Here is a 16,641-nt window from a genome sequence, read left to right as displayed (position 1 = left end):
AAAATAGAGTGAAGAGAATGAGATAATGAGCAAGAGAGAGAAAGGAGGTGAAAGAGAGAGAAAGAGATTTAACACCCGCCATACTCTAACCAGCTTGAAAACGGAAATAGAATTTTAAAAATAAAGAGAAATAATGAGAGATAAAAGAGTTTCGAAATGTTGCCATGCTTTGGTCTTATTAAACAAATGCTTCCAAGACTACTCTTTTTTTAAATCTCTGTGTGTGTGTGTGTGTGTGTTGTCTCTCTTCCCTCCTGCACATGCACACTTCCACACGTGACGGGGGAGGGCGCTGCTGTGCAAATCACACAAGCAAGGTTTCCAAAGTTACCAAACCTTTATTGTCACTGGGTGATCTGCAAAGGTAAATGAAAGGTAATTGGTGCAGCAGCTAAAGCTGCAGATTTGCCTGAGGTGTGAGAAGGGGGAGGGAGTGTAGATGCGCAGATATATAACTCCGTGCACAGCTTGCCCACCTGTAGAGAACTGTACTTGGATTTCAAAACAACTCACCTGGTGGATATACTGCAATCACACTTTAGCCTGCCTCCCTGTTTCTTGGACATTCGTCGGCCACACTGAAGAGGGAATAGAACAGTGTTCAATAAATTCTCAAGAATCAGGAAATTTGTAAAAAGTAAGTGTTTAATAGATATATCTTCATCTACTTACATATTCATCTCTCTTTGTTATACCTATATATATAATGATATATAAAAATTTTAGAGATCTTGCCTGATTCTTCAATCTGTGCCTCATGACATGTAGCTTACAAGTAGGACCACAATAAGGTATTCTAACTGCATCAACCGATGATACCTTGCCCCCTTCTTTACACAATCATTATCATCATTCTTCCTTCTTCAGCTTCTTATTTTTATTCTATTTTCTATTTTCTTTTTTTTTTTTTTGCTCCTATTTATTTCTTTTTCCTATTATCTTTTCTTCTTCTCCTCCTCATCTTTTCCAAATTGAAATTTATAGCAAGGGTTTTACTAATCGTTTTACTTTAGAAAACTTAAAACGTTATGTGCATGCATTTTCAAAGAATGAAAATATTTGAGTCGTTATTTATGTTTAAAAAACAACAAAACAACTGAAGTACGTGTTCTGACGGCAGGAAAATGAAAAGGGAAACGCGAGACTTGCTCTGAAAAAAAAAACCTGTTGTACAATTGCTACCGTTCATATTGTTCATGCAACTGATTAATGCTTAGAAAAGGACATTAATGACAGTGACAACTCTTTATTAACGAGAGGTAAAGTAAGCAAGACAGACTTTTCCCAATTTAGCCCTCGCGCTTTACAGGGTTAGAATAAACTAAGTAATTAACTAAACGTTAAAAAACAACTAGTACTGAGCATAACATGAAATCAAAGGAGAGTGGAAGGTGAATATGTAGAAAGATGTGGCGAAAACAGATATTTACAACTAATATTCTACAAATGTACGTTTTCTTCTTGTTTTTCTTCGTTTATCATCATCATCATCATCTCGGCTTATGAAATGATAATAATGATGATTTTAGAACAAATACTGCAATTTTACATTTTCTAATCAACTTGTTTTTTAGAATGTGCGCCCATTTAAAACGTTTAAAAACATCAAAACATTTCAACTTCGTTACAAGATGTCTCCTCTTAATAATAATAGTAATAATAATAATAATATCACCTGTACTTGTACCTTGGAGCATCACGACTAACATCGGTCGCACTCCTTGTGCTGATCAGTAAAGATAGAAGAACATGTGACAATGGACAGTGAGGTACTGTAGACACACTGAGCAACAGAAAGATGAGGTACGAGAGTAGAACTTACAGCCCTGATGAAGGTATGAAGGGATGTAGATACTATATACACAGTGTCAGAGGGAGTCGTTACATGACGGTTAACATGACGGACAGTATTGCCAATCAGGGACAGTACTTTGTGAACAGGTATGTGTTCACAGAGCGTGTGAATGTAGCCTTGTAGCCCGAGTAGTGAATGTGATGTGGAAGAGAGTTCCACTGCTTAGCAACACAGAGGGAGGACGTCCGTTGCCCAAATGTGATTGTGGGAGGGAGGGTAGAATGGAGGAATCTGATGAGGAGCCAAGGTTTGGGGCAGGAGTGTGGACAGACAAGATTTCAGTAAAGTAGTTGGGGTGTGGGGGTGGGGGAGGAGCCTTCAAAGAATACATAGCATAGAGTTGACAGCTTGTTGTCTATTCTTGATTAGACTTAATACACACGCTGGCAAACCCTTCAAGATAATATTCCTGTTATTCTGTTGCAGATGACTTGGCAAGGTATTACCATTGTGCTTATGACTTTGACACTGAAAACTTACGCGCAGGTTCCGCCATTTTATCAAAACACACCTGAAGTGAAAGAGTTACTTCGAACGATCGTCAATCCAAGTAAGATCAGACATTGTATGTGTGTGTGTGAATGCAAAATATATATATATACACACAAACACTTATATATATATACCACGCACAGTCGAGACACAAATGGACACACATTTTTTTTTTTGTACATATATCTCTCTGTACATGTCTGTGTGTGTGTGTGAGAGAGAAATGGAGGAGAAATTCGGAGTGAGTGAGAGTTTCCTGGGACACATCCTATGATCCGTCACAAGTTTGATCATAAATCGAAGATCTTATCTGAGCGAAAAAGTCAGGCGAAATTCCTCCGAGCTTCCATTTCCAAAATAGAATCTGATGTTTTCCGCTTCTTGCCGTGGTCTGTTGATGTTTGTTTGTGTCTGACGCTACGTCACGGCGAGTTGTTGTTTGTTGACAGGCTGTGTGTGGGTGGAGGTGCCGGACAACAAAAGGTACGCCCAGCCCGTGGTTGTGTACCCTGACGGCGATGTCCTCATCTGGAACTACACCATGTACATGAACTGCCCACCCGACACCAACATCTGGAGCAATGCAGCCTGCGCATGCGTGCGTGATGGCGACACCGTGACGTCATTCGTCACACCCGGCAAGCGTGAGTGGTGGCTGCAGTCTCTTGGTACAGAACTACCCGGTCTTTGAAGACACTACTTTATTCCCTTTGCTATAATAAAACATTTCTGCGCTTCCATCTTTCTCTTGAAAAAGGAAAGAGTTCTCTCTCTCTCTGACACTCACGCATCCACGCACACTTATTCTTCTTGTTCCTAGTCACCCCCAAGGGAGCAAACTTGTGTCGTGTTATCGGTTTCTGTAGCAGGGGTTGTTTTACAGGGTGGGGTTGCTAGCCCCAGGCCCAACCCTCCTTCATCCGGGCTTGGGGCCGGCAGGTTACCCGGAGGGTCTCCAGGTGGAGTTATCTACGTACACACAGACTAAGAAAAGACTCGGAACGGAGTGGACTATACTAGACTTACTACATTAGTGACGTCAGCACGCCCTTTGAAGTGTCGACCCACCAGGTGGGAGATGGAGAGATGAAAGAAGTCGGCAAGAAAGCAAAACGTACTTAGGCAATAGCTTGGATACTCTCCCTTTGTCCAACAGCGTATTTGTTACCTCCCCTAGTATCCCGATGCAATGTGCCGATCACAAGCTCTGAGCAGTGTTATCTTCTCAAACATGAATAATTTAAAAATAAATAATTAAAACAAATCGAGGTAGTCTGTAATCAGCCAATTCTCTCTCTCTCTTATTTCGCGAGTGGAATCATTAGGGCGGTCAACGCTCTCAATTCGTTATGGTCCTTACAATAAAGCCCCTTGGTGAGCACTGTCGTGGCGTTGCTGACTTCATCATCTGTCTTGTCCAGCTCCCTGCAACTACCTCGCCAACGTACGCCTCGACCCCGACGCCAAGAAGTTCACCGACGACTACCGGTTCATCACCAGCGGTCCGAGCGACCAGAAGGCCGATCTCGGGGACCTGACGGTGCCAGACCCTAGCTCGGTTAATGGCTACTCTCTGCGCCTGACTGGGGTGCCTCTGGGGTTCCAGGAATTTGCCAGCAATGACCTCCAAGGTAGTGGCTCTTCACTTAACGTTGTCTCTAGTGCTGAACATCTTCCACTCCTTCGCTGTGACACAACCGGAAGCTGCACTATATAAATTGTCATTAACATCGTTATTAGCTTCATCTTTGTTCGTGGGGTGGGGGTAGGGTGTAAAGGGAGCGGGGGTTGTACCCAGTCACTGGGTCGATGCTTACTAGGGCATGAAAACTTCCCCTGTCCCCTAACGGAAAAAGTTACCTGATTTATCAGGGAAGGCAAATGCAATGGAAGAAAAGTGTTGGGCGCCGCCCTCACAAGCCTTGCCCTAGCAGTGTAAATCACTTATTAGTTTAGGCCAATAAAAGTGCTATAAGTGGTTCATTGTGTCTACAGCACGGCAAGAAGTTGGAACAGAATGCATAAATGAATATTTGAAAAGTGTGCCAGATAATTTTTTTAATGAAATAAAAAGAGCATTGTTCAGTTGATGGGCATCGCGGAGATTATTTTATTCTTCACGTCACCTGTGCATTTCCCAGGTAACTGGCGCATGGAGCTCAGCGTGAAGCCATCCACCTCAAGTAGCATGATCGTCTTGAGCAACGACTGCACCAACGAGAAACCCGAGGCCGTTCAAGAGGATCCTGAGAACAAGAAGAACAGACGGCCGTCGATGACTTTGTCGCTTGACTCCAATCTTGTCCTCACTCTGCGCTTCTCCGACGACAAAGTAGAAGATCTTCAATGTCAGGTCACCGCGGTGAGTGCTCAGTTCCTTTCAGGTTACTGCAATCAAGGCTCAGCTCCTCAGGTTACTGTAGCGAGGGCTCAGATCCTCAGGTTACTGTAGTGAGGGCTCAGCTCCTTGCATTATTGTGATGAGGGATCATTTCTTAACCTATTCGAGTCCGGTGCTTGTTTGTATCACACCTGTGACATCAAGTTAGCATTTGTTAGCAGCGGCCTTTAGTGTTAGCTATTTTCACAAGTTGACTATTTAAGATGGGGTGTACCCGCTTCATGTTGCATGCTGTGTGTACAGAACAGTCTCGGGTGGTACCCGATAGCAGTGGACAGCGCGAAGTTTAACATCACCGTCACGGTGAGCGGAAACGTGTGTGGCTCCATCTACTCCGTCAGTGAGTATTCGCACGTGCTATTCCCCTTCCCTGCAAGCACGCGCACACACATCAACCTATCCATCACCACCCACTCCGCTTACAACTACACAACAGCCACCGCAGCACAGAATGCTGTGAACACGTAGGTCCCCTAACTTGTTGTTGTACCCGGTCTGTGCTACTAGGGTGGCTAACATAACTGTAGACCATCCTGCCTCCTACATTTCACAGTCATTCGCACACACGAGTCCAAACAGGGAGAGATGTAAGAGTTGAGAAGACTGGTGAATGAAGAATGCTAAAACAATGTTTGCAATATTTCTTTATCTCCTACCACCAGATCCCTTGCGGAGGAGTGAGTGCAAGCTTTATCTTGGTGGAAGACCTGGAAGTCCACAGGACGCCTTCGATGGTTTTGTGGAATATGTAAGCTGCCATTTCTTCAAGCTCTTAATTCCTCACAAGCAAATGTTAAAATCCAGAAGACAGATTGGAGAAGGGACAAAGAAAAGAGCAAAGGAAAAGAAATCATAGGAAATATTAGCATTGTTTTCTGTCATGTAACTTTTAGTAAATCTCTTGGTCTTTCAACAGTTCCGTTTCATCCGGGACCCGCAGGCGTGTGACGTGTAATCTACTTCCGGCGTCCCTGACCTTCATCGCAGACGTTTGCCGCCATTTAGTGTTGCTGACATCAACTCTAAGGGAAACGTTTTCGCTGGGTTTTCCGTTCTTCATGGATTAAGGAAAATCTTTGCAAGCCATGCAAACATTAGGAAGAAAGAAGTCGAAGTGTAGAAGTATATTATTTCTTTATTAGACTGGGCAACAAATAAATCAGATATGATTTATGTAGGGGACCTTGTGATCATTTTTTATTATGCATGAAAAAATAAAAACTGACCTGTGAAAGCATCATTAGGCATAACATTCCTGATTGAAAAATTCAAGAGTCTGAGCCAAGCACCAAGAACATAATAATAAAATAAAGGATGAAAATTAAACATTTAAAAAAAAAAAAAGAACTTTGTTGTTTACCTTTTGAATATATTACGGACTCACTTTGACCACAATCAGAGAAGCAGTAAACGCAATAAGGTGGGGAAAACAGACGAAGTCACAAATACGTACATCAATGTTGTTGTGTACGTGATAGTATAAAATGTTACACAAAACTGAACAAAATTTTTGACATAAAAGTGCACACAGAAAACTCAACCTTATTTTTTTTTCCTAAAAAAGGTCTCCGGACAAAGACCAATAAACACAAGCATCCTACAAGTAATAATATATTTGTACTCATGAACCTTCCCCCGAAAAAGTACAAAAATCACTTGTCAAAAATTCTGTACAAATATAAGGTTGGGGCAAGCTGGGAAGACAAAATTAAGTTGCAAGGAAAAAAGTTCTTCACCCATTTATGATTACGTCTTTCACTAAATGAAGGAAGACTATGCAGAAGAAAATTCAAAATTTCGCACAGATAAGTGAATGATTTGCATGGAGGTTGGAGGCAGTTGGTCAAGGCATTGTGTAGAATGTTTTGTGTAGTTACACGGGCATAAGAATACTATCATCATCCTCACAAACATGTCACATTCGGGAAACAGAAATGAAATAGCATACTGTCCATTCCTATCAGAATATTTTTAAGGTAAACAATCTGGCCTCATGAGGTATCAGTATATTACATATTAATCTTTAAAAAGTTTGAATACACAAGTCTTAAACTGAAATTTCATGGCTAAAGGTTGCATATTAGAGTACATATATCTTTACCAGATGCAAACTCTGTTCAATAATGAAAGCAAACCAATCATGTCTGACCATATCACAGGCAAAAGATAAATTATTCACTCCAAATTGGATTTCATCTTCTCTAATTGAGCTTTACCGGTTGTCTGTAGCAGTCAAGCTTCACATTCTTTTCAAACATGAAATATTGTCACCAACTTTAATAGCCTACCAGTGATTCAAACATAAAATACAGCCACCAACTTGAAAGAGCATCAGTGCCTGAAAGCGGTTATTTGTAGCAGCCAAGCTTCATGAAAATATAGCCACCAACTTTAATAGTATATGAGAGCATTTGAAATGAGAGAGAAATAGAGAGAGAGCAGTTCCAGGAATGAGAAGGTACCCCAATTAAACTGTCCACTTGCCACTTAATAAAGATTTATTTGCATCAAAAATTATATAAAAGAATGCAATAGCAACTGAGCAATAATATACAGACTTTTTGTTTTAGAACAGCATGCTGTAAGCAGATGGTCCACAATGGCTGAATGAACGGATTATTTAAAAAAAAGACACTGAAAACTTTGGCATCTTGACAAGACCTGTGTACTTAGGTGTATAAATAAGGCATCTCAAGTAAAACTGGCTATAACAATGTAAACATAAGGCTTGTCAGCAGTTTCAGTGACAACATAATCCTACCAAACATTCTTTTGTAAATAACATTGCAACTCTTTGCATCACATGGTTATGGTTTTACAACTCTTGTTTAAGGTAGCATCTTCAAAGAAAAACAAAACAATACATGGAAAGAACCCAAGAGTTCTGGAATAGACAAAGAAACACAATGTTAACCCACATGTGCATAAAAAAATGGTTTAACTAAATTCTAATTTAATAATCATAATTTCAGACAAAAAGACTAACCTAAGTGAATAATATTTGTTCAAATGGTTTGGTTTAGTTCATTACAAGACATTAACTCTCAAAATCTGAGAATATTCAATTTGCAAGATACAAGTTTTTGAACATTGCATTTCTCGACTACAGTTTTTGGCAATAAGCCATCATTAAATGTGATTCCAGTCTCATTAGGTAAGGTGAAGGTTGTCCCATGACCTTTTTTCTGGTCGTTAGGGAGTGAAGTGTTAAAGACACCTCCCTTATCTTGGGAGCATGTGAGCACAGTGCCCATCTCCTCTCTCTTGTGGCCTTATCTTTTTAAACCTTTTTACGTGTCAGGTACCCATTAACGCCAGGTGGGATGACTTGAGGAAGTGAGCTACACTACACAGGTGTATAAAACTAGTGCCAGCACTCTTGACCACTGCGCTGTACCCTCCCCCGAGTCTAATTAGCACCAATTGAATATCTGGATCAATTTTCCACAATTGCTCATGAATAAAGGATTGTTGTCTATTGGTTTTTCCAAACATTACCAGTCTAGAATTAAACTGACTGCCAGTCTTCTTGAACAAGATTTGGTCCATCAAATAAAAACAGCCTCTAACAGCAAATAAAAGCTGTTTTAAAGGGCTATGCATCTTTCCCTTCAATAGAGTGCATACAGAAACTGTTTAAGCTTTTTTGAGCATCAATGACTTGAATTTAAAATGAATGTTACTAATTGCACAGCAGACATTCTTTATAGGTATGGAAACTCTCCACCCACTAAAATAATAAATTAACCGAAATGATCAACATGTATTCATCAACATGAAGACATTCAAATTAATGCAGCATGATACTTTCAGAATTGTTAGCATGCTCATAAAATGCTGGCTATCAAAGTTTGCTTTAAAAAACTTTTTGGGAAGAACAAAGATTGATTACCTCACAAGAATATAATTTGATACCAGCATCTTCCAAAATACAGCTGTGTGTGCATATATGATCAACATCACCCAGCAGCAAGAATTAAGTTTTTACTGGCATAGGAAGATAATCAACTTTGAAGGGGCAAACTTCATGCTGACAGTGAATGATGTTCATATTATTACCTCCTTTGAGGTACAGCTGCCCCCAACCCCCACCCGGTTTCTACTCCACTTGTTTTGTCCCTTACCAACCCCTTCTTCCCAAAAAATGTTCAAGAAAGGAAACCAACAGCAATGAAGACAATTAGTTGTATAATGCAGGCCTCAGAACATTGCATCATCAATCAGTAGAACAAATGAAACAATAAACATTTGACACATTAGGAGGTAATTATATCACAACCTGCTGCCATACAACCTGCTCAAAAAAAAAAGGGGGAAATGGGCTGGCGCACACAATCCAATCAATAAAGGCACAAAACAGACAATAAAGCTTTGATTAATCAGTCACCTTCATCAGACGAGAAACATCTTAACTGTTGCTATTAGTTCACACTTCCGGTCTATGACCTATACTTGATGCAAGCCGCCAAAAAACTGTTGGCTTTGTTTATGCTGCCAGCTACTGTAAGACTCAACAGCTAACTCAACTGGGCCAATTATTTGAACAGCTACCAATGGTATTGTTCCTTTCACATTAAGTGAATGTTACTTACACATGCATGCACAGGCGCATTTACAAACACACACAGCTGCTCATGAGCTCTAACAAGACTGGTAAGGTAGTTTGAATGAGGACTTCAAAGATCAGGCACCAAATACTTCTTTTGTGTCTGTGGAAGACAGTAATGGAGATTTTAGAAAGAAGGTCAACTCTTTATAGCTATGAAAACAGGACATGAAAAATAAAAACAATGCTTTAACATTATTCTTGAAAATTGAATCTACTTTAATCATGAAATATATCTACAAATCTTTTCCAAATTCATTTCCAAATATAACCTGTTACAGGACTTTCAATTAAGTAAACAGGGGGAAAAAACCCCCCAATGCTCAAGAAGTTGACTATATCTCACCGGTTATTGTACCAGAATCAAAATCATAACTGCGTGAACTGGGTTTTTTATAGACAATATAACAAGAGAATGAACCACTCTTTTACATGAAAAATGACATTTTCTTTAAAAAGTTTACATTTTATTGCTGAAAAGGCTCCTTTGCCATGCCTTCAGTCAAAACAATAAACATGGAATGGAAAGACCTCAGCAAGATTCCTGAGTAAGCACATGGACTGACAAAATCTTATATGAATTATGGGACATTTCTAAACTCTTCATGTCTCATGTCGGATTTTCTGCCTGGATTGGTGCTGTACTAGAATCACTCGTGATCTGGAACAGTCTGCAGGGCCTCGTTTGTAGATCGACTTCTGCTGACGTTCTGCACAGAAGAGGTTTTCATTCAATTATTTCATTTCTCAACTTCAACACACGCAATCGTGGAACTCTCCTGAAAAATTGCAATGCTAATAACAAAGCATCTAACATATGTTGGCATTTCTGTTGATTTTTTTGATTGTTTTGGTAGAAAAGTGTTTCCACCTAGTGGTGATTTCCTAATTTTAGGGGAGAGGGAGGTGAGGAGGAAACTGGAGTACCTAGAGAACACCCTCCACAACAGGTCTTGTGAATTGGTGTTACATGCAGAGACAAGATCTAAACCCAGGGTGACAAGCCTTTTAACCACTACAGTGTCTCATGTCACTTAGTAAATCTGTTCTCTTTTTCTATAGTCTATTACACAACAAATTCACAAAACATAAAATGCTATCACATAAAACAATTTACATAAAAATGACATACATGCACAAAAAAAACCCACATACCTGACAACATATATAAAATCTTTCATCAGCCTCTCATTACACCCTACCCTATGCAGAAAGCAGCAGCTAACCATAGAAACAGAGGCTGTAGTGGTTGTCCCTAAATTCAATTATATCATAGGCATAGCACATATAAATATTTTGGTTTTTTCTTTTATCTTTTTCTCTCTCTCACATGTGCTTTAGAGAACCACAGAGGAAGAAAATATGAATACCAAAAGAAAACTTATTGAGAGCAAGGAGGAGTTTATGTGGATGCTACATATTCTGTAGTGACATAATAACATTCAGATAAACAAGGAAAAAAAAAAGACAGTGACACAGATATCTTTATCAAGTCAAATTAGTTTAACTTGCTTTCTTTTTGTGTGTGTGCATGCAAAAGAGAGAGAGGGAGGTTATAATTTGAATGATGATGAAAGAATTTGTAAGATGTACTTAATGCCTACTGATATCAGCATGATCATGCGGCTTCAGGTGCAACTGCCTCGGTTGGCAAGATAAAACTTTCTATAAAATATTATTATTATTTGATTATAAATTAATCTAAATTACATTCTCACTGAAAATTTGTGACTTGGTAAACAAGCTGTGCTAAAGACAATGCATGTGTGCCTGCAGATGTACATATACAAGCATGCATGTTTATATGAATGTGCCTGATGTACATACATGCATATCCACCCTAAATAAAATGCTGCACAATTTGCTTGCAATCCTAAGATTGAGTGAAAATACAAAAATTGTTTTGACCGGGCACTCTTTGTACTTCATCATTTCTTTCAGCTGAGGAAATGCTCATGCTCATGCTTCTGCTTTGGTTTTTGTTTAAAATCCTTCTCGGAAATGTTCAAAGCGTTAATCTGCTGCATATTTCTTTTTGAGAAGATTGCATTTCTGTCTGTTAAGTATGTCTCCTCTCCACATTATACACCAGGCTAACAATTTCATGTGACATACCTTGTCTCACTCATTTGGGGTCGCCACTTTACCATTCCTTACATGAATTGATTCCTATTGTCTTAGCATTGTAGCATTAATGACACATTTATTCTGGGTAGCCTTTCTCTTTTTCTCATTTTTACCTATTATTTTAAATATTACAAAAGAAGAAGTTATGTTTGACATTGACAGCTGTTTAGCAGAAGACAGATTTCATGCAAGCATACACGCTCATTCAGTAGAGTATGAAAACTGCATAAAAGCAAGCTGAGGTTTTCTACTAAATGATTCTGCCCTGATGTATTTTCTTTTAGATTCAAAATTTTTGCATTTAGCAAAAATCAAATTAATTTCTGAATCTTGTTTTACTGATGAACAGATTTGAACATCAGATTTGGATGGTATTTTTGATTTGGAAAAAACAATAAATGTCCAACAAGCTTCCTCTGAAAGAAAACCTGTAGGACTTTAAACATCAACACGAAAAGATCCAGAGCACTCAAATTTCTTTAGACAATTTTTAATCAATATGTTAAGGCCAGCTCAACGTTCACATGGTGACAGTTCACAAAAGCCTTAACTATAAACCTTTAATCTGCCATTGAGCATGTTAAACCATTCATTTAACTTTAACTCAATGACAATTAACTGATGATAATAACTGACAAAGAACATTTGTTACTGTAAACTGGCACACCGCCATTATTACAGATGGGAGTGGGAAGGGGTGCAATGGACATGAAAGACAATGACAGGAGCATGAAAAATTAGCTTTTATGGACCTACTTGCAACAAAATATATACATTTGATGGATATTATACCACAGTAGCTCATTTTGTTCACTTTTGTGATTAAAAGCTGTATGCTGGGATGAAAATAAAAATGTTGTATATCTATATACACTAAAAGTCATCCGATTGCTTAACACATCTTGTCAGAAAAAGTGATTTACTTTCTGACAAAGGGGAAAAAAACTCACCTCTAGAAACAAATGTGAGACATCCCAAAAGGAGATCTGCATTGTAAGGTATATATATATATAAAGTATGAGTGTGTGTGTGGAGGGGGGCACATTGTTTCTACCTTGTTATTTCAATTTTTATACTGTGATGCCACTTTAAAAACAATCACCCACAACTCCCAATGTCATGCACATATGTTGATGCATGTAGCTGATCTACAACAATGAAAATCAAGCAGCATGCACCTGACTTGATGCAAGTCAATTATTCAGTCTGACACCAGCTACCAATGCTGAGATCCTTCCCCACCCCCCAATGTCTACTTGTCAACACACAGATGAAATGAGGAATTAAAATTGTGGCATAATCCGTTTCAAGTTAGTCTAACAAAATAGCCTAGCTCTAGTGCAGCACTTTTAAACTAGAATTCTGAAAAGGTAATCTACATAAATCATTATACACATTTCATAATGGACAAACATTTCTTTACAAAATGCTGAGATGAAGTTATGGAGATTATCCCCCATTAGTTTACAAAGTGTTTTATACAGATATTCCGAAACCTTACATAGGATGAAAAAAATGAGAGGGAAAAAAAATTTAAATGGAAATTTGATGTATAAAGATGGCAAATCAACACTCTCATTAGTTCCCTGCTGGTTAAGGGGGTATGGCTGCTAAAAGTATGGCTACTAAATCTTAGCTTAACTTTTACCGAACCCATTAAAACAGCAAAGAGGCAAGGCTGTAAGCTTGTCTCCAAACAGTTCTCTTTGAATGCTAGCCTTCAAATGTACCTTTTTACCCCCACCCCTTTAAGAATTTGTTGATTATTCTGCCTATCCAAATTAAACTCATGGCACGGCCAGGGGTATCGACCACCATGTTCAGATGTAGATGGTAGCCTCTACCATCTGGGCATATCTCATGCAGTCCACCTCAATGCAAAGAAAACAGCTCCTCATGCACAGTGTTTTATGTGTTCCCTCACACATATGGACAAATAACCAGTCAATCTCACGGATGCAGCACCGGTCGTTGCAAACGGAAATAACTATGGCCAACTGAGACATTGTCCATCTTGTTAAGGGCAGGCACAGTCACTTTACATCAAACATATGTAGTCAAAAAGATCCTTTTTATTCAATGGATGAGCAAAAAAATTAAAAATATGAAGTTATGAAAATTACATTCATAACATAACTTCCTTTTCTGCCAATTACCCCATTTTTTCAAGAATGAAATTAAAAAAAAAAAAATGGTCCAATATATTCCAAATCCGACAAGAAGATTTAAAAAAAAAAATCTACCAACTACATTTAATATGCCCTGAAAAGGTAAAACATATCTGAAGCTCAGAGGAGATCATGCTGAAGGGATATCACAGAGAAACTTTGACATCAGGACATCATACAAACTCTGAAAATAATTATTTAAATCCAATTACTCTAACTCTGCTAAAATTAAAGGTCTAATAGGATGCAAACAACTTCAGGGTAAAGCTAGATCTTCAAATCTGGATAAATACCCATTTTTGTTCTTGAGATAAGTACAATCTCTTAATTAAGACCTTGATTATGAACCCCTCTTAGTTATGATCATTTTGCCTGGCCCTAGTCAATCTGACTTTTGGTTTGGGACGATGTTGACTTATGTTGGATGCTCTTGGTGGGTTTGATTTGACTCAGGTGGAAGGTCAGCACAGCTGGGCTAATATGGTTTTTGGTTGAAATGACCAGTCCCTGTTCAATAATGTCTTTTTAATAGTGCACATCATTTGATTGTGCTTTATTAATGATCTTTTACGGAGGTCACAATAAAAAAATAAAATTGAGGCCAACTCTATTGCAATATTTTTGCATAGATCCCGTTCAAAAATATAATACGGATTTTAGCGAATCTTAATAATAGGGAGGCTTTACTAGACTTGCCTACAAAAAAAGTCACTTTTGTACACAGATATACTTCATTAATGTGGTTCTAACCCTTCAAATGGCTAAGGCCTTTAGAAGGTAAACATATTCATGTATAATCTAAAATCTGTGTTAATGACCTCTCTCTGTGGATGGTGATGTTTATAGGCATGTATCTTGAAAAGAGGGATATTAACCTAGATTTTGGGGAAATAGTATCTTGCATCAAGCTTTATCTCCAATCATCTAAAAAAAGATGTACCTTTCTAGACCTTAAAATGTTGCTGTACACAAAAGTGTAAAATGTCAAGAGACTGAAGCCACTGTCACTATCATGTAAGAAAACTTGACTTCCCATTTTGTAAAATATCTCATGAAAGAGACCGACAGTGAGAGTTCCTTTATAAACAAGTTCACACTCAAGATACTAAGCAAATGCTCTTGACTGTGAAATGGAATGCGTAAATGGGTCTTGCTGCACTTGCACTCTGGCCATTTCAGTAACTTGATTTTAGTTCCACATGCATGGAAAACAGATTTTCTTTCTGTTTAACTCACAACCATTACAAATGACAAGTCCTCCCAGAGAATGCCTATAAATGTCAACTTCTGTTTGCTTTTCACTGCACCAACTCCACAATGTTCTACAAACACAGTTTTTAAAATAAAAAAAAAAGTATTAAAGTAAGATAGGACTCTTTAGGTTATCACACTGTTAAATTTTCTTTGTTTCAAAACAATTTTGTGAGATTCTGTTCCTCAGCTGCCACAAAACCATGCAAGATGTTGCACTTAGAATGCCTCTTGAGATTCTGGTTTTTTCTTTAACCTGGATAAACACACATATATTGGTGTCTACAACATTCCTCCTGCACGAAATTCACTAAAGCTCAAACACCACAGCTGTTTCCTGGAATGTCATCCCAGAAGTGGTCACTGTTGAGACTGTCTAGGATGGTGAAAACTGGTTGCTGGCAGAGCAGCAGGGGTTAAAACTCAAAACAGGTGCAAACCTGCTTGCTGGGCTGGACTGGACCATTGGAAAGGACATGCTGCAATGGAAAAAATCACACCTTAGTAGGCTTAAGCTCAAGCCTAGCACACTGTTAGTTCTGTCTTGTTGAGGCTGCATGCAGCTGCACATGCCTAGGAGACATGCCTAGAATGAAATGCCTTGAGTGTGTATATATATGTACAAAACAAGTGACACCGTAAATGCTCATGCCAGAGAAAAACCTCAGAGGCTATACAATAAATAGGATAATTTCCACAATGTATATGTTAAATGAACATCAGTTCTCTTCATCAAGAAGTAGTTTCATAGTAAAAATAGCAGTGTAACTGTATATGCCAACTATACCCCCAGACAAAAAAATGTCTTTGTACACAGCAATGTCATTTCTGCATGACTGCATGACTATCATAACAAGAAATTTGAGCAAATATCTAGAAGAGTTGTCAATGTCAATATACTTAAAAAAGTGTAATGAGAACAGAATATAGGCATAAGTATTGTAATGCCTTGATGAAAACTTTGAAAAAGGGTTGAATGGATGAGATAACAGTTGATATAAGCAAAAAGCAAAACTTTTTCCCTTAAAAAAGTTAAATTTGTAGATATTGGTGAAAACTTATCAAAATTATTTGGCTCTCATTGAGGTTTCTACACGAGTTTCAGTAGACACTGAACAAGGTGACCATGCAAACACAAAAGTACAATTTTTAACAACAGCTGAGAACAGCTCTGTTAACAATGGACTGAAAATGAAATCAACATGCAGTTGTTGTCTCCACACACTGCCCATGCTGGAGCTAAACAAACAGATAAGAACATTAATAAACTTGACAACACAAACTCTGTTACTTTTTGATGTTTTCATTGCTTTATAAAGTTTTTAGAAATGTGATCTGAACTTTACCCAGCAGCAGAAACATGCATGGCAAAAGGTATCACCTAAAACTGTCTAGTGTCTGCAGACATGTCTTTGTTGGCAAAGTAGTTTTTACTATGGACTGAAGCTTTCCCCTTAAAGAACACCAAAACCTGACAAAAATACACAAGTGATACTTGTCTGGGAGTATAAAAACAGCAATGTCACAGCCACCTAGAAGTAACACTGAAATGTGGCTAAAGAGTTTCACACAGGTAAATGTCATAGCATAGCTCAAAGAAATAGAACTGGTGTCAGAACTCATTTCTTCTCATAAAAGCAAGAATGGACAAACATTAAAGACTTTGATAATGGACACCAGCAGAGCAAGAAGACTTAACATTGCGAGGAAACACTACCCTATCATTGGAAAACTATCAGCT

The 16,641-nt window shown here is 38.4% G+C and overlaps 2 protein-coding genes across 10 annotated transcripts in view; one reads left to right on the top strand and one right to left on the bottom strand.

Moving 5' to 3' along the window:
• Nucleotides 1-339: 339 nt before the first annotated feature.
• Nucleotides 340-6,092, top strand: LOC112572960. Its single transcript, XM_025252979.1, has 8 exons — nucleotides 340-637; nucleotides 2,282-2,405; nucleotides 2,797-2,991; nucleotides 3,769-3,978; nucleotides 4,489-4,709; nucleotides 4,992-5,088; nucleotides 5,411-5,496; nucleotides 5,665-6,092. Exons 2-8 carry the CDS (start codon nucleotides 2,282-2,284, stop codon nucleotides 5,701-5,703), a joined length of 972 nt encoding a protein of 323 aa, XP_025108764.1. The 5' UTR covers nucleotides 340-637; the 3' UTR covers nucleotides 5,704-6,092.
• The window catches only part of LOC112572958 (6-phosphofructo-2-kinase/fructose-2,6-bisphosphatase-like), a 49,913-nt gene continuing 39,137 nt past the window's right edge, over nucleotides 5,866-16,641 (bottom strand). For 6 of the 9 annotated variants that reach the window (XR_003101114.1, XM_025252972.1, XM_025252974.1 and 3 more), the window contains one exon: nucleotides 11,956-15,379. Coding sequence is in view for 7 of the 9 variants with exons in the window: in XM_025252972.1 (XP_025108757.1) it covers nucleotides 15,317-15,379 (63 nt within the window). In the remaining 2 variants the exon portion in view is untranslated. Of the gene's footprint in view, nucleotides 10,065-11,955; nucleotides 15,380-16,641 lie in introns of those variants that run through there. The other 3 variants (XR_003101113.1, XM_025252973.1, XM_025252975.1) reach the window with 1 other exon arrangement.

The sequence above is a fragment of the Pomacea canaliculata genome, linkage group LG9 (assembly GCF_003073045.1).
Source record: "Pomacea canaliculata isolate SZHN2017 linkage group LG9, ASM307304v1, whole genome shotgun sequence".
Lineage (NCBI taxonomy): Eukaryota > Metazoa > Mollusca > Gastropoda > Architaenioglossa > Ampullariidae > Pomacea > Pomacea canaliculata.
This window is presented reverse-complemented; position numbering and strand designations above follow the sequence as displayed.